The sequence below is a fragment of the Sander vitreus genome, chromosome 23, assembly GCF_031162955.1.
Source record: "Sander vitreus isolate 19-12246 chromosome 23, sanVit1, whole genome shotgun sequence".
NCBI lineage: Eukaryota > Metazoa > Chordata > Actinopteri > Perciformes > Percidae > Sander > Sander vitreus.
Genome location: NC_135877.1, coordinates 22,198,400 through 22,222,399, shown reverse-complemented (window position 1 = coordinate 22,222,399; position 24,000 = coordinate 22,198,400). Strand labels below are relative to the sequence as shown.

Genomic DNA, 24,000 nt, shown 5'->3' with positions numbered 1-24,000 from the left:
TCTTTGTTTGTTTGGCCGTAGTAACCATTCACTCGTAACGTATGTAGAGAGCCCAAAAAAAAACAGCACTCCGCTTTAAACACAAGTGAGTCAATGCATCCTCATGAACGGGTTTGTATGATATCGTACAAAAAGTTAGGCATACAGATTCGTATGTTATGTTACGCATTTCTTCAAACACGCCACACTTTCGCCGCATAAATTGCCGATTTCTGTGCAGGATACGCGGGGCTTGCATGATTTCATAATCCCCACATTTTCATTGCAAAAAAGTCCCGTATATCTTAGCAGAAAGATGAAAAATGTTGTGTTTACTTCACACAAGAGCAGCCGTTTCCTCTGCTGCCATGAGAACGTTATGAAGTGACGTTATTACGCGACGTGAACATCATGGAAAAGCTGCAAACCCTGCGATGAATGATTTTTGCACGTTCCCGCAATTTCATCGCATAACATTGCATAAATATCCCGCATACCCCATCACATTTTTTAAGAAAACGTGACGCATAATGAAGGATTTTAGCTCAAAACAATTACAAAATAACTTTTTATTTTTCTGGAAGGACTAAAAATAGGTTTCAACGAGCTCCCAAGCGCTGCAGAGCTCTCCCTTCTCTTCACTGAAGCCTCTGTGTTTACAGGCTGGTGATGACCAATGCAAAAATAATCTACGTTTGGTACTGCCAATGTGTTTTGTTTTGTCATGGCTCATGTGTGCGATAAACATTACACAATCGTGGCAGAGAATCATGATATCAATTCCAAGCTAAAAAATTGTGATTCATATTTTTCCCCGAATCGTGCAGGCCTAATCCAGATGTAAGAAACGTTAACATAAAAGTCTCCTCTGTCTGAATGACATCTGGCCTCTGGAGGACTTATTTTATTTCTTTGTTCCAACTTCCAAGTGGCCGATACCCTCCGTTAGTCATGAATAAATGATGTATGACTCTCTCTCTCTCTCTGTAGTTCTGGTCCCTTTGTGGTAACTCTCTCACTCCAAAGAGAGGGATATTCGGGAAGACGGGCGACCTGCAGACCATCCTGTGTGTGGCGTCGGCCAAAGATGACCTGACGTACTCCGGGGCGCTCAACGGGGACATTTACGTCTGGAAGCTACTCAACCTGATCCGAACCGTTCAAGCTGCACACGGGGTGAGACAAGTGGAAACGTTTCATTTAGCATTTCTAGATCCTAGTTGTCAACTAATCACCAACTTTTTGATAGTCAATTAATCAGTTTGAGTCATTTTTTTTTAATGAAAAAACAGTAACGCTTGTGTGATGTCAGCTTGTTAAATGTGAATATGTTCTAGTGTCTTCTCTCCTCTGTGACAGTAAACTGAATATCTTTGAGTTGGGGACAAAACAAGACATTTGAGGACGTTTACTTTGGCAAACAACTCATCCATTCATCCAGAAAATATTACACAGATAAAAGGTGCCGTAGGTAGGATTGTGAAGATCCAGGTCTTAGCCAAAAAATGTTAACATCAACAACTTCTCAGTCCCTCCCCCCTTTCTGCTAAAGCCCAAACGGTCTCCTAAGCCCCTCCCCCCACAAGGGAGAATGAATGCGTGTGCATGAGCAGTGATTGACACGCAGTTAGACAGCCCCCCTGGCCCTGATTGGTGCATCTGAACAGTTAGACACCCCCCCCCCGGCCCTGATTGGTGCATCTGAACAGTTAGACACCCCCCCTGGCCCTGATTGGTGCATCTGAACAGTTAGACACCCCCCCTGGCCCTGATTGGTGCATCTGAACAGGGAGCGGCGGACACTACAGGCTGCAGGTGGAGCCAGAGGAGCCAGATTCTTGTTTTAATGACCAGCTTCCTGTAGTTCTACTGGAACATAGGGTCAGTTTCAGCAGATATGACAGACGGGGAGTTTTAGAAGTCTCACCTACTGCACCGTTAATCAGCAATGAAAATAATCGTTAGTTGCAGACCTAAAAAACATTTAACCTTGTAGAACACGGTAGTTGCTACCGCTGCCTCCATCGGTCAGTTAGCTTGTGTTATTGTGTGACTTTGGTGTTTGAAAATGTTAGGAACTAACAACATTATAGACGGAAGCAGCGGTAGAGCAGCAACTCCCGTGTTCTGTGAGGTAAAACTATGTTTTTGTCAAAGGAGTCTGGTGGCTTTGAAGAGAGCAGAGATACCGGCTTCAGTTCCCCGTCGTAAAGGGCTGTCTGACGTAGATTGTGCGTGCGTGCGTGTGTGTGTGTGTGTGTGTGTGTGTGTGTGTGTGTGTGTGCGTGCGTGTGTGTGTGTGTGTGTGTGTGTAGGCCGGTATCTTCAGCATGTATTCCTGTGAGGAGGGTTTCGCCACAGGAGGCAGAGACGGCTGCGTCCGACTGTGGGACGCCGACTTCAAACCGATTACCAAGATCAACCTGCGAGACGCCGAGCAGGGATACAAAGGTACTCAACAGCAGGACATAACCCCAAAACACAGACCAGATAATGACCCGGCATGCTTGTTGGAGCGTTTAAAATCGTTTCTGGCGAAGCGTTTTTTTATCACCGCGTTTCGAGCGAAGTTGCTTTTGTAGCGACATTTCTAGCGCTGCTTTTCGAGTGCCGCCTTGCTAGCAAGGTTCCTTCCGACGTTCCTAGCACCGTTTCTAGCGATGCCTCTCTAGCGACGCCTCTCTAGCGACGCCTCTCTAGCGACGCCTCTCTAGCGACGCCTCTCTAGCGACGCCTCTCTAGCGACGCCTCTCTAGCGACGCCTCTCTAGCGACGCCTCTCTAGCGACGCCTCTCTAGCGACGCCTCTCTAGCGATGCCTCTCTAGCGACGCCTCTCTAGCGACGCCTCTCTAGCGACGCCTCTCTAGCGACGCCTCTATAGCGACGCCTCTATAGCGACGCCTCTCTAGCTATGCCTCTCTAGCGGCATGCTCTCTAGCGACGCCTCTCTAGCTATGCCTCTCTAGCGACGCCTCTATAGCGACGCCTCTCTAGCGACGCCTCTCTAGCGACGCCTCTCTAGCTATGCCTCTCTAGCGATGCCTCTCTAGCGACGCCTCTCTAGCGACGCCTCTCTAGCGACGCCTCTCTAGCGACGCCTCTCTAGCGACGCCTCTATAGTGATGCCTTTCTAGCGATGCCTCTCTAGCTATGCCTTTCTAGCTATGCCTCTCTAGCTATGCCTCTCTAGCTATGTTTCTCTAGCTATGCGTCTCTAGCGTTGCCTCTCTAGCTATGCTTCTCTAGCTATGCCTCTCTAGCTATGCCTCTCTAGCTATGCCTCTCTAGCTATGCCTCTCTAGCGATGCCTCTCTAGCGACGCCTCTCTAGCGACGCCTCTAGCGACGCCTCTCTAGCGACGCCTCTATAGCGACGCCTTTCTAGCTATGCCTCTCTAGCGATGCCTCTCTAGCTACGCCTCTAGCTATGCTCTCAGCGACGCCTCTCTAGCTATGCCTCTCTAGCTATGTTTCTCTAGCGATGCGTCTCTAGCGTTGCCTCTCTAGCTATGCCTCTCTAGCTATGTTTCTCTAGCGATGCGTCTCTAGCGTTGCCTCTCTAGCTATCCCTCTCTAGCTATGCTTCTCTAGCTATGCCTCTCTAGCGATGCCTCTCTAGCGATGCCTCTCTAGCGATGCCTCTAGCGACGCCTCTCTAGCGATGCCTCTCTAGCGACGCCTCTCTAGCTATGCCTCTCTAGCGACGCCTCTCTAGCGACGCCTCTATAGCGACGCCTCTCTAGCTGATGCCTCTAGCTATGCTCTCAGCGACGCCTCTCTAGCGATGCCTCTAGCTAGCGCCTCTAGCGATGCCTCTCTAGCTACAGCTTCTCTAGCGACGCCTCTCTAGCTATGCCTCTCTAGCGATGCCTCTCTAGCCATGCCTCTCTAGCTATGCCTCTAGCGGCGCTCTAGCGTACGCCTCTAGCTATGCTCTCTAGCTATGTGCCCTCTTAGCGACGCCTCTCTGCTATGCCTCTACGTCTAGCGATGCCTCTCTAGCTATGCCTCTCTAGCTATGCGTCTCTAGCGACGCCTCTCTAGCGACGCCTCTATAGCGACACCTTTCTAGCTATGCCTCTCTAGCGATGCTTCTCTAGCGATGCCTCTCTAGCGACGCCTTTCTAGCTATGTCTCTCTAGCTATGCCTCTCTAGCGATGCCTCTCTAGCTATGCCTCTCTAGCGATGCCTCTCTAGCTATGCCTCTCTAGCGACGCCTCTATAGCGACGCCTTTCTAGCTATGCCTCTCTAGCGATGCCTCTCTAGCGATGCCTCTCTAGCGACGCCTTTCTAGCTATGCCTCTCTAGCTATGCCTCTCTAGCGATGTTTCTCTAGCGATGCCTCTCTAGCGATGCCTCTCTAGCTATGCCTCTCTAGCGATGCCTCTCTAGCGATGCCTCTCTAGCTATGCCTCTCTAGCTATGCCTCTCTAGCGATGCCTCTCTAGCTATGCCTCTCTAGCGATGCCTCTCTAGCGATGCCTCTCTAGCTATGCCTCTCTAGCTATGCCTCTCTAGCGACGCCTCTATAGCGACGCCTTTCTAGCTATGCCTCTCTAGCGATGCTTCTCTAGCGATGCCTCTCTAGCTATGCCTCTCTAGCTATGCCTCTCTAGCGATGCCTCTCTAGCGATGCCTCTCTAGCGATGCCTCTATAGCGACGCCTCTCTAGCTATGCCTCTCTAGCGACGCCTCTCTAGCGACGCCTCTATAGCACGCCTCATAGCGATGCCTCTCTAGCTATGCCTCTCTAGCGACGCCTCTATAGCGACGCCTTTCTAGCTATGCCTCTCTAGCGATGCTTCTCTAGCGATGCCTCTCTAGCGACGCCTTTCTAGCGATGCCTCTTTAGCGACGCCTCTCTAGCGATGCCTCTTTAGCGACGCCTCTCTAGCTATGCCTCTCTAGCTATGCCTCTCTAGCGATGCCTCTCTAGCGATGCCTCTCTAGCTATGCCTCTCTAGCTATGCCTCTCTAATCGCGATTAATCGCATGTTTTATCACATTATTAAAATTCTATTATTTTGCATTTCAGAACTGTTTTTAAGTCCATATTAACAATGGAAGCCGTTCTTACCAGAGGATCTTGATTGGGAATCAAATGAATGCAAAGAAAGTGACTTCATGAACTAGATTTTAAGATTTGTATTTGTTTATTATGTATTTAATCTAGTCACACATTTGAATTTAACAACAACTTTGAATGCACCACAAGACTGTAAATTACCAGTTTCATTGAACGCACCGTCTGTGTTGTTTCTCCGACGGCAGCTGCAAATTGTTACATCCCGGTGTTGAATCCTCTACAGTAAAACACAGTCACACTTTACACCGTCTAGCGTTAGCTGTCAGCATTGTAACCGTGTTTAATCCAGTTACTAGCTAGCGGTAGGCTAACGTCAGCTGCTGTCGAGTATAGTGTTAACTAGCTAGCGGTAGGCTAACGTCAGCTGCTGTCGAGTATAGTGTTAACTAGCTAGCGGTAGGCTAACGTCAGCTGCTGTCGAGTATAGTGTTAACTAGCTAGCGGTAGGCTAACGTCAGCTGCTGTCGAGTATAGTGTTAACTAGCTAGCGGTAGGCTAACGTCAGCTGCTGTCGAGTATAGTGTTAACTAGCGTCACGTGCAGCGGTGTTTGTGATGCCTGTAACGTCTGTTTCAGAGCAGCAGAGAGAAGAGCAGACATATCAGTGGCACCAGAATGAGGCACCGAAATCCGTGTTGCTATTCCTGCAGCAGCAGGATGTGTTAGGAGGAAGTAGTAATAGTAGCCTGTTAGGCACGACGCAAAGACGAGGGAAGTGAAAATAAATTAATAAATGGCCGCATGCGATTAATACGATTAATGCTGACAGCCCTACTTTCTAGCGATGCCTTTCTAGCAATCGGTCCCTAACCATCTCTTGTATTGTGTGATTCTTTAAAACTGTTAATGAGAGGTCTGGCCTTTCCGTCTCTTTGTCCACCAGAAACACCTTGACTGGTTATTTCAGCCTTTTCTTCAAACCTCATTTAACAAGCATAAACCCACTGAGGTTAAAAATCACTATTTCTCCTTTTCTGAAAGGCAAAGTCTGCACGTCATCCTCCTCAGCAGGACAGAATAAATCGAAGGCTCTTTTGTCAGCTGAAGGTTGTGACGCACTGGGCTCCTTTTGAAAAACCTGCAGAGGAGGTGGAAGCTCAAATCCTTTGCCTCCATTTCAGTCCCTCTCTTTTACCTCTGACGATATTTGCAGAGAAATTTGATTGTCATCGTCTGTCTTAAGTTAGTTAAAGAGGAAGTTTTCAGTCTGTCTTCAGCAGGAGAAAGGGGCTGACCTGATTTTGGGGAAAAACCCAGAAGTGGGGAATGTTTGAACTCATAAAATGTCATTCTCCAGCAGACAAGATCTTATTTCCTGTGTGAGAAAAAGCTGCGGGGGTGAACCATTAAGCCCCTGGCTCTCTTTTTACGCCTCCTCCTCTGAAGAGAAGAGAAAGTTAGAAAGTTAGAAAGTTAGAAAAGAAACTAGGAAATAAAGGTAAAGGTTTTTTGTCATCTCTGCTCTCAGTCAGAGGTGGATATGACCTTGTTTCGGAGGAGTTGGGGAAGCTTTAAGTTTAACTCCTTCACCTCTCAAAGGGCTTAAGCATATGAAATGGTTTCAGTCTTTTTCCTTTCTGGAGAGAGAATGTTAAGGCCTCTTTACAGTCGCCGTTCCCGACCAATCATTGACTGTAAATATTAATGGACAATGCATCCGGTTCGGCGAAGTGCTGCAAATGCGTAAGTGCCTTAAACCTGCTTTCTATCTGAAGTCCAGCAGGGGGAGACTCCTTAAACCTGCTTTCTATCTGAAGTCCAGCAGGGGGAGACTCCTTAAACCTGCTTTCTATCTGAAGTCCAGCAGGGGGAGACTCCTTAAACCTGCTTTCTATCTGAACTCCAGCAGGGGGAGACTCCTTAAACCTGCTTTCTATCTGAAGTCCAGCAGGGGGAGACTCCTTAAACCTGCTTTCTATCTGAACTCCAGCAGGGGGAGACTCCTTAAACCTGCTTTCTATCTGAAGTCCAGCAGGGGGAGTCTCCTTAAACCTGCATTATATCTGAACTCCAGCAGGGGAGTCTCCTTAAACCTGCTTTCTATCTGAAGTCCAGCAGGGGAGTCTCCTTAAACCTGCTTTCTATCTGAACTCCAGCAGGGAGTCTCCTTAAACCTGCTTTCTATCTGAAGTCCAGCAGGGGAGTCTCCTTAAACCTGCTTTTTATCTGAACTCCAGCAGGGGGAGACTCCTTAAACCTGCTTTCTATCTGAAGTCCAGCAGGGGGAGTCTCCTTAAACCTGCTTTCTATCTGAAGTCCTGCAGGGGGAGACTCCTTGAACCTGCTTTTCTATCTAATTCCAGCGGGGGGCGACAGTTGCGACACCTCTGTTCAGGAAAAGACTGCAACTAGTGTCGCGACCACCACTTGCAAGTATAAATAGTTACACACTCCCATGACGTCACACTGTCAGGAACCGCAGGTATACCATTAGCTTTAATCGTATGAGACAGAAGGTCTTACGATCAGCCGCGAGTGTGGATGTCACTCTTTTTTCGGCCGGATGTCCATCCCCTTCCTCTGTCTCTGTGTTGGCGTTCTAACCTGGATTTGTGAGGACTATGGTTAGCTGCTCCTCAGATCTCTGCAGGGTAAATCCAGACAGCTAGCTAGACTATCTGTCCAATCTGAGGTTTCTGTTGCACGACTAAAACTACTTTTTAACGTCCACATGTTCCACCAAAACAAGCTCCTTCCTGAGGCTATTTAGCAGAGGCACCGTGGCTCCGTCTGGAGCTTAGCCCCGCCCACGACGATTGTGATTGGTTTAAAGAAATGCCAATAAACCAGAGCACGTTTTTCTCCCATCCAGGAATACTGTGTGGACTAGACAGACCTTCCTCCGCAGTGCTGTGGAGGAAGGTCTGACTTCCGCTCACCTAAACGACTTCACACTCGACTCTGCGCTTCCTCTGGTCCTGAGCAATACCTGCGCTGACATTGTTGCGTCCACTTGCAACGCTTGAGTCATTTACTAACAGCTAGCTATTTGGGACCAGGCTATTTCTGTGAAGAAAATCGTTTCGGCATCGCTGATGCTTGAAATGTTTGTGATTGCTTCAATGTCTCACAACATCTCCGGCCTCTCTTCCTGCATCTGTTGTTGAATGTCATGTAGCGAGCAACGGAGAGGGAGCTGTACCCAACATGCCGTACTGAACACGTTAATCTCGTTATTTCCGTGTGGTGTGCACACATTTTAAGTAATGTATTTCAATGGGAAGCATATTTCATGATAACAGAACGATTACGGAAGCGAGTAGTATTGATAAGGCGTGGATGGGTAAAACAACACAGGACTTTCACCCCGGAGACCGGGGATTGTGTCCCGCGTGTTGCAGTTCCTTTCCGCGTTATTCTCTTCCTAACCACAGGAAGTAAAAACACGTCTTTCATTTCGCTTTAAAGAAAGAAAAATGATGCATATTTTTAAAAGTTTACTTTTACATTTCTGCAGTTTTTTTAGACTCATAATAAAAAAAACTGTGTGTAAGATTTAGTTTGTTAGATCCTGAAGATGAGGAGCGCAAAAAAACCTTTTTTTTCGAAGCATCAAAGGTTAATTAGGACGACAGATATCTGATTTCTTCTCCTGAAGCCTTTAGGGCCCAAAAAAGATTTGCATGTGAAGACACGCAGTGTTCAAGGCTGACAAGAAAAGCATCATCTGTCATTTAGTTCGTAGCTCCACTTCCACACCGCTGACAGATATTTCCCCCAAAAAACAAACATCATGCAACAGTGCATAAATCAGAGGAAGAGAAAACGTCAAAATGAAATGAAAGCAAGACAAGATCATTCATTTCTCATATTTCTTTCCTCTGGGGGGACGGGGAAGTTTTTTCCTTCCTTCTGGCTGATGATATTAACACTTCTGACATGACATGCACCACTGCAAATTGAAAACCTCACTCGCTGATTCACGCCGTTAGCGACAGCAGACGGGTCTAATTGGCGAGCGCTGCGCTGCTGAACGGCTCTGCTTGTTACATTTTAGATGCTGGGGAACCGGAGAGGTAGAGAGGTACCATAGACAGTATATATACTGGACCAACAGCTCCCGTGTCTCTGGATGGAGACCAGTGGAGGACATTAGAAGCTCTTTCCCGGTGATGGCTGAGCGTTACTGAGCAGCCTCCAACTGAGCTTGAAGACGTAGATGTGACGTGAGCAACCTGTCTGAAAGTTGGAAGTCTTCTGGTAGCTGTGCCAAGAGAAATCTCAATCATTCCCAATCTAGCAGAGACGGAGAGCATAGGTATATGTAAGGAGATAACATAGACACAGGCTCATTATTGATCACTAAAATGATAGTTAACATTAGTCATTACACTTAAACAGCTGATGGAAGTCCAAACTGCCTGAGAGCTTCTCCTGTACTATACGGTAACTCTACTATGAGACAGGAAGTCTCGTGGTTATGACCCAATCGTTAGCCTATTGTTATAAAAACGTCTGCTACGGAGCCATAACGTGAGCTACAAGGTAATGGAGCCTTTTATACGTTGTCGTGTTTCTTTAGAAATAAACAACGGACAAATAGAGTCTTTAAACGCTTCAGATGTAAAGGTATTCTCTGTCAAAGTGACATCAAGATGAATGGGAGTCAATGGGATGCTAATGGGAGGTGATGGCTTATTAGCATCAAAATGGCGCCATAGGAGCTACGGGTTGTGAGGAGAGGCTTACTCCCTTGGAAGGTACTAAGAAAGACAAATGTGTATCACTCCCTCCTGTCTTGACAAAACATAACAGTGTCTCCTTAAGGATTGTTTTTAGCAGTGGGGGCAGGTCTGTCTCCGAACAACAACACCACCATCATTTAAAAGGCAACTGCAACTACATTGTGTGTCTGCCCTATTTCTGATACCGTGGCGGCAGAAATTTTGCCATGTTGGGCCGCCACTACAAAATAAACATAGAGGAAACACTGAGGAAGCAATGAGTCTAATGGTGTGACTAATGGTGTGTTCACCCAGGCTATTCTCATGAGTACATACAGTATATCTCTGAAAAATAAATCTCTGTACTTAGTATGGATTCCACGTATTGATTACTGTCAGCAGCACACTGACTGCTGCTGTATAAGAGCGTGAAGATCCTCGTAGGGAGGAGGTCGGGGGGGAGGTTTGCCTCCTAAAACACAGAGCTTTAAAGAGGGGGGGAGCAGAGTTCATGTCCTGAAGAAGTTAAGGAGAAAACACAAGACTTTCACCAGGAAACAGGTGTTCATGTCCTGAAGAAGTTAAGGAGAAAACACAAGACTTTCACCAGGAAACAGGTGTTCATGTCCTGAAGAAGTTAAGGAGAAAACACAAGACTTTCACCAGGAAACAGGTGTTCATGTCCTGAAGAAGTTAAGGAGAAAAACACAAGACTATCACCAGGAAACAGGTGTTCATGTCCTGAAGAAGTTAAGGAGAAAACACAAGACTTTCACCAGGAAACAGGTGTTCATGTCCTGAAGAAGTTAAGGAGAAAACACAAGACTTTCACCAGGAAACAGGTGTTCATGTCCTGGAAGAAGTTAAGGAGAAAACACAAGACTTTCACCAGGAAACAGGTGTTCATGTCCTGGAAGAAGTTAAGGAGAAAACACAAGACTTTCACCCTGGAGTGTTTTAACCCAAACCACCATCTTTTTCCTAATCTTAACTAGTTGTTTTGATGTCTAAACGTAACTGTAACGGCCGCTGAAATGACTGCAACCTCCCGGTGCTCTGTGCTCGGCTCACAGTCCCCTTTTCTCGGCTGAATGTAACTGTGAAACCGCTAACCTTAACTGTCACTTGACGTAGGATATCATACGCAACCCGTTATTGAGAATGTGGTGGTTCACAACCAAAGTGAAACTAGTGCTTTGCGCAAAAATCCGCGTGCTGCTGTGTCACGAAAGCCTGTCAGCGTTGAGATTCTCCCGCATAGCAGAGCTCTGATCGATCCAAACTCCATTCAGAAAACAAGCTTTCTTTTTCAAAGTTGTGTGCTTGTCGTTTTGCGGACAGACCTGACAACATTTTTTGACAAATCGGCATCATGATGTTGTTGTTTCGGCATCCTTTTTGATCCGTTTATTGCAATTAAATCAGAGCAGAGTCTGGACATCAAGTAGCGCTGGAAGCGGCAGCGAAACGGACGCGGTTTTTGAAGAAGATGGTGAAATTCATCGAGCTGTGTGCTCCATTACAGTCCCTCTCTTCCCCCTCTGAGGATATTTACTAGCACTGTCTGAGGAAAGAAAGATTGACTTCATACGAACTGTTGAAGACGTGTTCATTAACTGGAGGTAATGAGAGCCGAGAGGTGAAATCAGAAGCTCCTCCTTATCAATAATCATCGATCCCTCTCTGGTTTTCTGCCAGTTTCTGCTTTTTCCTTTAACTTCCAGCTAGATTTAATCTCCTCCTAACGGGAGCGTGCCTATGTTCCTACAGCCCTATGTTCCTACAGCCCTATGTTCCCACAGCCCTATGTTCCCACAGCCCAATGTTCCCACAGCCCAATGTTCCCACAGCCCAATGTTCCCACAGCCCTATGTTCCCACAGCCCTATGTTCCTACAGCCCTATGTTCCCACAGCCCTATGTTCCCACAGCCCAATGTTCCCACAGCCCAATGTTCCCACAGCCCTATGTTCCCACAGCCCTATGTTCCCACAGCCCAATGTTCCCACAGCCCAATGTTCCCACAGCCCTATGTTCTCACAGCCCTATGTTCTCACAGCCCTATGTTCCCACAGCCCTATGTTCTCACAGCCCTATGTTCCCTACAGCCCTATGTTCTCACAGCCCTATGTTCCCACAGCCCAATGTTCCTACAGCCCAATGTTCCCTACAGCCCTATGTTCCCACAGCCCTATGTTCCCACAGCCCTATGTTCCCACAGCCCTATGTTCTCACAGCCCTATGTTCCCACAGCCCTATGTTCCCACAGCCCTATGTTCCCACAGCCCTATGTTCCTACAGCCCTATTTTCCTACAGCCCTATGTTCCCACATTTCCTTTTTCATTAATTTGTATCAGATTTTATCCCCTAACCCTAACCCCTAGCCCTAAAAAAAAATGTTGTGGGAGGATAGGGGCTTAAATTGAAGGGAAATGTAGGAACACAAGACCTAATTTTGAAAAGGTCCTAGAAATGTGGGAACATAGGGCTGTGGGAACATAGGGTTGTGGCAACATAGGGTTGTGGGAACATAGGGCTGTGGGAACATAGGGCTGTGGGAACATAGGGCTGTGGGAACATAGGGCTGTAGGGAACATAGGACTGTAGGAACATAGGGGTTGTGAGAACATGTGGGCTGTAGGAGCATAGGGCTGTGGGATAGGGCTGTGGGAACATAGGGCTGTGGGAACATAGGGACTGTAGGAACATAGGGCTGTGGGAACATAGGGCTGTGGGAACATAGGGGCTGTGGGAACATAGGGCTGTGAGGAACATAGGGGCTGTGGGAACATAGGGACTGTAGGGAACATAGGGGCTGTGGGAACATAGGGCTGTAGGGAACATAGGGCTGTGAGGCCTAGGACTGTGGGAACATAGGGCTGTGGGAACATAGGGCTGTGGGAACATTGGGCTGTGGGAACATTGGGCTGTGGGAACATTGGGCTGTAGGAACATTGGGCTGTAGGAACATAGGCACGCTCCCGTTAGGAGGAGATTAAATCTAGCTGGAAGTTAAAGGAAAAAGCAGAAACTGGCAGAAAACCAGAGAGGGATCGATGATTATTGATAAGGAGGAGCGTCTGATTTCACCTCTCGGCTCTCATTACCTCCAGTTAATGAACACGTCTTCAACAGTTCGTATGAAGTCAATCTTTCTTTCCTCAGACAGTCCTTTCCTCCATCTTTCCTTTTCTTTCCATTTTCTTTCTCGTACCCCTCGTGTTGTTTCTCTAGATGTTTCAACGGTTATTTACAGCTGATCTGATCCTCCTCTCCCCCCCCAGGTCTGTCTATTCGCAGCGTCTGCTGGCGGGCCGACCGGATCCTGGCGGGAACGCAAGACAGCGAGATCTTTGAGGTGAGAGAGGAGACAAATGGTAGGAAACGACAACAAAAACAGCAGTCGCATGCTGTTCCATGAACACACACACGCACGCACGCACGCACGCACGCACGCACACACACACACACACACACACACACACACAGACACACACACAGACAGTGCTGCTGTGGACGGGGCCACATTTATTTCAGTTTATACTGATATATTCTTCCAGTTTAAACCAGTTTACATCTGTTTCAACCAGTTTATACCACATTATATCCGTTTAAACCAGTTTATGACTGTTTATAACCAGTTTAAATTGGTTTATACCAGTTAAAACCTATAGGTGAAGGCAGTGGTTGTAAAGGGCTGTCTGGCAGCAAGGTAAAGCGCTAAAACATATTCTCCAGATAAAAACTGATACAGATGTTGGAGAAGCTCCAGCAACCACACTTTAAAACATCTCCACTAGACAGACGACAGCATGATCTTGATAGTTAACATTTGAAAGTAAGGATGCGTGTGTGTTTCTGCGAGTGTGCAGGTGATGGTGAGGGATCGGGACAAGCCGCTGCTGATCATGCAGGGCCACAGCGAGGGCGAGCTCTGGGCGCTCGACGTTCACCCCAAAAAACCTCTGGCTGTCACCGGCAGCGACGACCGCTCCGTCAGGTCAGTACAGGAAACACACCAACAAACTGGTTTACAGGTTCAGTGTTTGAGTTGGTTTCTAGCAGCATCTGCTCAGGGTTGAAGGAGATTCCTCAGAGACCCTTTGACCCTCGCGTTGTCTTCCCCCGCCGACCACGCACTTGTTGTCCTCTCGGGTCAAAATAGGAAATTAACACTTTTGTTAACTTTACCACTTTTTTGTCCTTTTTTTGGACACTTTTTTCAATGTTTTTGTCGGGTTTTTTCTTTTTTGACTGTTGACTCTTTTGTCCACTACCACCAGTACTGTATACACGCCACGGACACCAACTTATTACCACTACTGTTACACTTATTTTTAGGAATTCATGGTCAATAGACCTCGTTGGATTTTTAAATCATAGGCAAAAAAATAAAAAATACCACTAGATAAAAGACAAGAATAACATTGACAGTGCAGTATAAGACATTAACAATTATTTAAAGAAAGGCAACATAAAAAAGAAAGGTCTTCAGCCTTGATTTGAAAGAACTGAGAGTTGCAGCAGACCTGCAGTTTTCTGGTAGTTTGTTCCAGATATGTGGAGCATAAAAACTAAACGCTGCTTCCCCCTGTTTAGTTCTGACTCTGGGGACAACAAGCAGACCTGTCCCAGACCACCTGAGAGGTCTGGGGGGTTCATAGTGTAGCAGACCTGTCCCAGATGACCTGAGAGGTCTGGGTGGTTCATAGTGTAGCAGACCTGTCCCAGACGACCTGAGAGGTCTGGGTGGGTCATAGTGTAGCAGACCTGTCCCAGACGACCTGTGAGGTCTGGGTGGGTCATAGTGTAGCAGACCTGTCCCAGACCACCTGAGAGGTCTGGGGGGTTCATAGTGTAGCAGACCTGTCCCAGACGACCTGAGAGGTCTGGGTGGGTCATAGTGTAGCGGACCTGTCCCAGACGACCTGAGAGGTCTGGGGGGTTCATAGTGTAGCAGACCTGTTCCAGATGACCTGAGAGGTCTGGGTGGGTCATAGTGTAGCAGACCTGTCCCAGACCACCTGAGAGGTCTGGGGGGGTCATAGTGTAGCAGACCTGTCCCAGATGACCTGAGAGGTCTAGGTGGTTCATAGTGTAGCAGACCTGTCCCAGACCACCTGAGAGGTCTGGGTGGGTCATAGTGTAGCAGACCTGTCCCAGACCACCTGAGAGGTCTGGGGTGGGTTCATAGTGTAGCAGACCTGTCCCAGACCACCTGAGAGGTCTGGGTGGGTCATAGTGTAGCAGACCTGTCCCAGACCACCTGAGAGGTCTGGGTGGGTCATAGTGTAGCAGACCTGTCCCAGACCACCTGAGAGGTCTGGGTGGGTCATAGTGTAGCAGACCTGTCCCAGACCACCTGAGAGGTCTGGGTGGGTCATAGTGTAGCAGACCTGTCCCAGACCACCTGAGAGGTCTGGGTGGGTTCATAGTGTAGCAGACCTGTCCCAGACCACCTGAGAGGTCTGGGTGGGTCATAGTGTAGCAGACCTGTCCCAGACCACCTGAGAGGTCTGGGTGGGTCATAGTGTAGCAGACCTGTCCCAGACCACCTGAGAGGTCTGGGTGGGTCATAGTGTAGCAGACCTGTCCCAGACCACCTGAGAGGTCTGGGTGGGTCATAGTGTAGCAGACCTGTCCCAGACCACCTGAGAGGTCTGGGGTGGGTTCATAGTGTAGCAGACCTGTCCCAGACCACCTGAGAGGTCTGGGTGGGTCATAGTGTAGCAGACCTGTCCCAGACCACCTGAGAGGTCTGGGTGGGTCATAGTGTAGCAGACCTGTCCCAGACCACCTGAGAGGTCTGGGTGGGTCATAGTGTAGCAGACCTGTCCCAGACCACCTGAGAGGTCTGGGTGGGTCATAGTGTAGCAGACCTGTCCCAGACCACCTGAGAGGTCTGGGTGGGTCATAGTGTAGCAGACCTGTCCCAGACCACCTGAGAGGTCTGGGTGGGTCATAGTGTAGCAGACCTGTCCCAGACCACCTGAGAGGTCTGGGTGGGTCATAGTGTAGCAGACCTGTCCCAGACCACCTGAGAGGTCTGGGTGGGTCATAGTGTAGCAGACCTGTCCCAGACCACCTGAGAGGTCTGGGTGGGTCATAGTGTAGCAGACCTGTCCCAGACCACCTGAGAGGTCTGGGTGGGTCATAGTGTAGCAGACCTGTCCCAGACCACCTGAGAGGTCTGGGTGGGTCATAGTGTAGCAGACCTGTCCCAGACCACCTGAGAGGTCTGGGGGGGTCATAGTGTAGCAGACCTGTCCCAGACCACCTGAGAGGTCTGGGTGGGTCATAGTGTAGCAGACCTGTCCCAGACGACCTGAGAGGTCTGGGTGGTTCATACTGTAGCAGACCTGTCCCAGATGACCTGAGAGGTCTGGGGGGTTCAGATTGTAGCAGACCTGTCCCAGACCACCTGAGAGGTCTGGGTGGGTCATAGTGTAGCAGACCTGTCCCAGACCACCTGAGAGGTCTGGGTGGGTTCATAGTGTAGCAGACCTGTCCCAGACCACCTGAGAGGTCTGGGTGGGTCATAGTGTAGCAGACCTGTCCCAGACCACCTGAGAGGTCTGGGTGGGTCATAGTGTAGCAGACCTGTCCCAGACCACCTGAGAGGTCTGGGTGGGTCATAGTGTAGCAGACCTGTCCCAGACCACCTGAGAGGTCTGGGGTGGGTCATAGTGTAGCAGACCTGTCCCAGACCACCTGAGAGGTCTGGGGGGTTCATAGTGTAGCAGGGACCTGTCCCAGACCACCTGAGAGGTCTGGGTGGGTCATAGTGTAGCAGACCTGTCCCAGACCACCTGAGAGGTCTGGGTGGGTCATAGTGTAGCAGACCTGTCCCAGACCACCTGAGAGGTCTGGGTGGGTCATAGTGTAGCAGACCTGTCCCAGACCACCTGAGAGGTCTGGGTGGGTCATAGTGTAGCAGACCTGTCCCAGACCACCTGAGAGGTCTGGGTGGGTCATAGTGTAGCAGACCTGTCCCAGACCACCTGAGAGGTCTGGGTGGGTCATAGTGTAGCAGACCTGTCCCAGACCACCTGAGAGGTCTGGGTGGGTCATAGTGTAGCAGACCTGTCCCAGACCACCTGAGAGGTCTGGGTGGTTCATAGTGTAGCAGACCTGTCCCAGATGACCTGAGAGGTCTGGGTGGTCATAGTGTAGCAGACCTGTCCCAGACCACCTGAGAGGTCTGGGTGGGTCATAGTGTAGCAGACCTGTCCCAGACCACCTGAGAGGTCTGGGTGGGTCATAGTGTAGCAGACCTGTCCCAGACCACCTGAGAGGTCTGGGGGGGGTTCATAGTGTAGCAGACCTGTCCCAGACCACCTGAGAGGTCTGGGTGGTTCATAGTGTAGTAGACCTGTCCCAGACCACCTGAGAGGTCTGGGGGGTTCATAGTGTAGCAGACCTGTCCCAGACGACCTGAGAGGTCTGGGTGGGTCATAGTGTAGCAGACCTGTCCCAGATGACCTGAGAGGTCTGGGTGGGTTCATAGTGTAGCAGACCTGTCCCAGACGACCTGAGAGGTCTGGGTGGGTCATAGTGTAGTAGACCTGTCCCAGACGACCTGAGAGGTCTGGGTGGGTCATAGTGTAGTAGCAGATCAGAAATGTATTTTGGCCCTAAACCTATACCTAACTTTTGAGTCAAAAAAGCAGAAATTATGAATTATTTTGACTAATATTAGAGGAATATATGTTGATGGTTAATCACAGACTCGTGTATGTCAAAGTTGAGTCAGAATACTGTTTAGAAAGATCCAAATATGACCCAGAGGACAACAGGAGGGTTAGATATGAACACACAGAGTCAGCTGATGAATAACAGCAGTACAGTTGGAGGAAGATGCTGACATGTTTGTTTGGTTTCCTCATTTTCTTTGTTTTTTTATTCATTTTCCACATCAGTCAAGCTTCCCTTTCTAGCGTGGCACATTGTGACTATTTAAATGTAAACTACCTGCTTTGGGAACGCGTTCCTAAAACTACATTTGTATCTTGTTGGAGCTGCAACAGTTATTTTATATAAAGCTGAAAAAAGCTGAGAGGAAACATAGTTGTATGTGTTTGTGTGTCAGGTTGTGGAGTCTGGTGGATCACGCCCTCATCGCTCGCTGCAATATGGAGGAGGCGGTGCGCAGCGTGGCGTTCAGCGTAGACGGATACCAGCTGGCTCTGGGCATGAAGGACGGCTCCTTCACTGTGCTGAGAGTCAGGTAGCAGACACACACACACACACACACACACACACACACACACACACACACACACACACACACACACCCTCTTATCTCTAAATAATGTGTGTATGAAGACACGTCGGCCTCTGTGGTTTTAGACTCGTGTAAAGGACATTTATTATTGGATAGAGAGAACTGATACTAGAGAGGCTGTTGCTCTAATCTGAAGAAAATGCAACAGAGTACTCATGACTTTGGTAGGTGTTAACTCTCTATACATTCAACACATAGACATGTAGTAGTAAATATAGACAAATAGTAAAATAGACACATACTGTACAATAGAGACAACAATATACATATAGGCACATATCAACATAATATACAAATATACATATAAGACATAATATCAAGACAAGTACACATGGGCAGCAGTGTGGGGTGCTTCCTAAAATGCACCACCATCTCCACAGTCCTTACAGTGTGTAGCTCTAGGTTGTGTTGACTGCACCAGAGCACCAAATGATCAACCTCTTGCTGATATGCAGACTCGTCACCATCCTGGATGAGCCCAATGACAGTGGTGTCGTCTGCACATTTTCTGCAAGAGTTTGACAGCTGGGTCCTTAGCGGTACAGTCATTTGTGTAGAGGGAGAAGAGCAGTGGGGAGAGGACACATCCCTGGTGTGCACCAGTGCTGATTGTCTGTGTTACAGACAAACACACACACACACACACACACACACACACACACACACACACACACACACACACACACACACACACACACACACACACAGAGACCCCCACCCCCTCTCTTATCTCTAAATAATGTGTGTATGAAGACCCGTCAGCCTCTGTGGTTTTAGACTCGTGTAAAGGACATTTATTATTGGATAGAGAGCTAATGCTGCAACGTTTCCTCTGATGATGAGATAAAGAAGTCATGTTGTTAAAAAAAGAATAAAAGAAGCTGCTGATGAGGGTTGGCATGGCGATCTGACGGCCGCATCCTGCATGGAGGTATGAGCCTACGCAGGGACGTCTACAGAGAGGCTGTGCTCTAATCTGGAAAAATATTAGATATATATAAAAAATAAAATATTAAATATATATATATATATATATTTAAAACTCCTGGACAGCTCATTAGACAAAGCCACATGCACGTTGTGTAAAGCCAAATTAAAATATCACCGAAGCATGTCAAGCTGGAGCTACCAGCTACGAGCTAAGCGTAGTACAGTTAACATGACTCAGGATGATGCTAGCGGGCTCAGGCAAAGCAGTGTTTTGGAGAGTGCTACTCGCCACCCTGTTGATGAAACCAAATCCCAGAAAATGACTACAGCTCTTGCGAAATGGGTGGCAACTAACTGCAGACCTGTCAGCATCGTAGAAGACTCGGGTCTTAAAGACGTACTACGGTTGGCATGTTCTGACCCGTCTTATACGTTGCCGTCGAGGGGGACAGCAGCCCCCCCACACACAGCCTGTAGGACACGGAGGAAGCAGCCACACTGGAACTGCTGCAAGGTGCTGCAAATGCTGGCTCATTAACCGCTGATCACTGGACGTCAGTGAGGAATCAACATTATTTAGGAGTTACTAAACACTAGATTGACTCTAGTAAGGACAGGGATTTTTTGTTTTTTAATTAGGTACTTGGATATACTATATATATATATATATATTTGGCAGTGAGGGCAGGTGCCAAGACACACACACACACATACAAATAGACACGCAGACACACACACACACACACACACACACACACACACACACACACACACACACACACGCACACACAGACACACACAGACACATTTATTATTGGATAGAGAGCTAATTCTGCAACGTTTCCTCTGATGATGAGATAAAGCAGTCATGTTGTTTAAAAAAAAAGCTGCTGATGAGGGTTGGTGTGGAGCGTATATGAGCTGAGTGGCGTCAGTGTTTATTGACCTCGGAGCAGAATGGCTGCAGTCACAGAGCTCTCCTTCCTGCTGTTTGCTCTCATCAACAACATCCATGCAGAAGAACGGATCATCGTCCAGGAGGAAAGGACCAATTACACCTTCAAGCTCCCCGAGAACACCGACTCCTGCCTGATCTCCAGATCTGTTGGTGAGGAGAAGCTTGTCCTGTGGAACACCTCTGATCTCTGGTCCAACACCTCTGACCTCTGGTCCAACACCTCTGATCTCTGGTCCAACACCTCTGACCTCTGGTCCAACACCTCTGACCTCTGGTCCAACAACCCCTCACTACCTGAACACTTGGAACAACGACTCTTCAGCAGGGTGAATCCTTCTTCTTACACCATCCTCCGCCTGACCCATTCAGACTCCGGCCCGTACCGAGAGGAGTGTTGGACTGAGGGCAACGTGACACATGACAACAACATCACTATTACTGTTTGTACTTCAGTAGTTTGGAGCGGTATGACAGCGAGAGTTGGAGAACCAGTGGATGTGTCATGTTGGAGAGCAGCTGATGATCTGGATATCCAGTGGCTCAAACGGGACTCTAGATTTGAGCAAAAAACATGGAGCAGAGTTTTTGGGGACAATACGACATCAGTGATGGACAATGTTAGAGGAAGCTACCAAGTGGTGACAAACACATCAGCTCTTCGTGTTTCCAACGTCACAGCAACAGACTTAGCATGGTACACCTGTCTGGTGATGAACCAACAGCACTGTGTTAGCAGTCTCACTGTACATTTGGTACCGTATGAGGTAATCTACGGCTCAGTGGGAGAGACCGCTGTGTTGCTGTGCACTATCACCGACTCCACTGATGAACAGCCCCCACGTTGGAAGGATAATACCAAAACACTCTTCAACACTGACCTAGAACTACGAAACCAGACTGTTCTTTCAGTAGACCAAAACTACTCGCTGATGTTTTCATCTCTAATGTTAAACCACTCAGGTTGGTACGACTGTGTAACCTCTATCAGAGAGCAAGAGTATTGTCTGGTGGTGTGCCCCAAGTTTGGCCCCCCTGCTGTAGAGCTCTTCTCAGAGGGAGAAGAAGTCACTCTCAGATGCAGAGATCGGGGAGAGGGGAAGTGGCATGGTTGGTTTATCAAGTCACACCGAACAGAGGGAAGAGTCTTTAATGTAACGTCTAATCAGAGCATGAGCAGAGTGAGCTGGTACTATCATAATGGTAGCCTGGTTATCTCTAATATCTCAGTGGGAGACGCAGGGGAGTACTGGTGTGTAGTTCATGACCCAGATGATGATTTTCAGTGTGTCAAGAAGCAGATCTCTGTTAGAATACATGGAGCCTTTTGGGATTTACTCCACCTTCTTCAAAGTGCGATGCTCAGTGTCCTGCTGCTGATGCTCTGTGCTGCTGTAGTCGCTGTGAACCTGAGGACACGGAGAGGAGAGCAGCTTTCAGCTCACACACACACTTAATATGCATATATGATCATTTCATCATTGGCTTTAATACAGCCTGGTATACACTGGCTTTAAAACAAGGGATGGGACACAGAGAACATTTAAACTAGAACACCAAAGACAGAGAGTTTACAGAAACAACAAACAGAAATGATGGGAAAGAAGACATAAATACCTAAAGTTATAAATACCCAATGTTCATTATTATAATAATATCAAATAAGTTTTGAATATTAGAAGTGAACCTTTGATCCTGACAGGGTGCAGATGTTCCCTTATTGTCTGTATTAGTATGTTGTATATATACATATATATATGTATATATACATATATATATATATACATATATACATATATATATATATATTATATTGTATATATATTGAGTTAGTTGATCTTTTCTTTTAGTTTTATTATAAATCATTTTACCTTTGTGTGTGTGTGTGTGTGTGTGTGTGTGTGTGTGTGTGTGTGTGTGTGTGTGTGTGTGTGTGTGTGTGTGTGTGTGTGTGTGTGTCTCTGTGTATGTGTCTGTGTCTCTGTGTGTGTGTGTGTGTGTGTGTGTGTGTGTGTGTGTGTGTGTGTTGTGTGTGTGTGTGTGTGTGTGTGTGTGTGTCTCTGTGTGTGTTGTGTGTGTATGTTGTGTGTGTGTGTGTGTGTGTGTCTGTGTCTCTGTGTGTGTGTGTGTGTGTGTGTGTGTGTGTGTGTGTGTGTGTGTGTGTGTGTGTGTGTGTGTGTGTGTGTCTGTGTCTCTGTTTGTGTGTGTGTGTGTGTGTCTGTGTGTGTGTGTGTGTGTGTGTGTGTGTGTGTGTGTGTGTGTGTGTGTGTGTGTGTGTGTGTGTGTGTGTGTATTCCAGATGTTGTATTTTTAATCTAAAGATGATGTGATGTTGTATATTATATATGAAGGAATATTAATTGTCTTTAATGCATTTATAATCGTTGTATCTTGCAGTGTTGTCAGTGTTATAAACGTGTTATTATACTTATTTATAATAATTATTTATACTATTCTTGGTCTATATCTATAATCTATCGTCTGTATAGTAAACATTATTATTAAACAATATAACTTGGGAACCAGTTTTTACTGTTCTGATTGTGATTTCTGATTAATTATTATAAGCAACATATCTCTGGGTCTGTAAAATGTTTCTTATGTTAACTTTCAGTAAGTAAAGGTGATTTCTAGAGCTCATTTAAACACATTAATCTGACCAAAGTGCTGAATAAAAGAACATTAACATGTAAATATCAAAACAAAAAGAAGATCCCAACGCCAACAACAAGCAGCAGTTCCCAAACCCAGAATGATGACATGATGAGACCAGATAGAGAGGTTAGAGAGTTATAATGGGTCTCTATCCCAGATATAAAAACAGAAATGGAGGGAGCACATCTGATATGTGAAGGCAGCAGCTTCCCCCGTCGTGGAGCAGCAGCTGGAAAGGCTCTGTCCCATATTTGGCAGTTTGCAGATGATCTGTATGTGTGTTTTATTATAAAGTTAATGAAGTAAAAGGTGTTGTACTTTGTCTCAGCTACAGCTCTGAGTCTCTCCCTCTGCTCCCGTTTCACTCACCACTGAGTCTCACTTCATGTCCCGCCCACAACACTATCTGGTTGGTAGATGTTAGACGAGTATCAGCCAATCAGCACTCACCATGACATGCAGCAGCCTCAAGCAGAAGCGTCTCGCTCCGGGCGAGTCCCCCTAAATCTAGAGCGCTCCTTTAACAAGTCATTTAGGAAACTCTACAGCAATTATTCCTAACCTAAACAGGCAGAAACAGACCATAATAAGTTCAGGTTTAAGTGTGTTGTCGTGTGCATTTAAAAGTACAGAGAGAATGCAATGACATGGTTTGCCCTGGCCCTCTCTTCTCAAAAAAACTATCAATATCATTTGAATAAAATAAAATAAAATGATCTGAATACGTAGTACAATCTAATATGTGTAGCAAGATACACACACACACACACACACACACACACACACACACACATTGCAGCGTTGCACTAACGGGATGTTTGGTTCTCTGTCTGCGTCAGAGACATGACGGAGGTCGTTCACATCAAAGACAGGAAGGAGGTGATCCACGAGATGAAGTTCTCTCCAGACGGAGCGTACCTCGCTGTCGGCTCCAACGACGGACTCGTGGACATCTACGCTGTCGCCCAGAGATACAAGAAGGTAACGTCTGCAGGTTCAACACTCACGCAGACATTTAAACCTAAACAAGTTAGGAAACAGTCACTAAGGTCCCAAAAAATAGATAGATAGATAGATAGATAGATAGATCTCTTGGATTCATTTACCCAGAAACTCCCTCTCATAATTGTATATGTATATGTGTATGTATGGGCTAAATGTTGTCATGCCTCTTAATACTGCAATATGTTTTATACACTGATTTGTTTCCAATAAGGAGTCGGTGGGGCGGGTGTGGTGGGCGAGGCTGGATGAGGGAGCTTTAGCGAGTGTGAATGTACATGTGCTGTATTGTCTTTGTCTTATGTCTCGAGGACCCCCTCGAAAACGAGATGCTTCATCTCAAGGGGTTATCCTCCTATCAATACATTTCATATTGTATTTAAGCTATATTACACTAGACCAGGGATGTCAAACTCAGCTTCACTGAGGGCCACACTGGAGAA

General features: G+C 47.2%; 1 protein-coding gene across 1 annotated transcript in view; it reads left to right on the top strand.

Moving 5' to 3' along the window:
* LOC144512459 (echinoderm microtubule-associated protein-like 6) overlaps window positions 1-24,000 on the top strand; it is a gene marked incomplete at its 3' end in the record, with an annotated part of 122,210 nt that overhangs the window by 33,276 nt on the left and 64,934 nt on the right. The window contains exons 5-10 of the mRNA XM_078243228.1: window positions 970-1,155; window positions 2,295-2,430; window positions 13,016-13,089; window positions 13,604-13,731; window positions 17,821-17,958; window positions 23,395-23,536. Coding sequence (XP_078099354.1) covers window positions 970-1,155; window positions 2,295-2,430; window positions 13,016-13,089; window positions 13,604-13,731; window positions 17,821-17,958; window positions 23,395-23,536 — 804 coding nt within the window. The remainder of the gene's footprint in view (window positions 1-969; window positions 1,156-2,294; window positions 2,431-13,015; window positions 13,090-13,603; window positions 13,732-17,820; window positions 17,959-23,394; window positions 23,537-24,000) is intronic.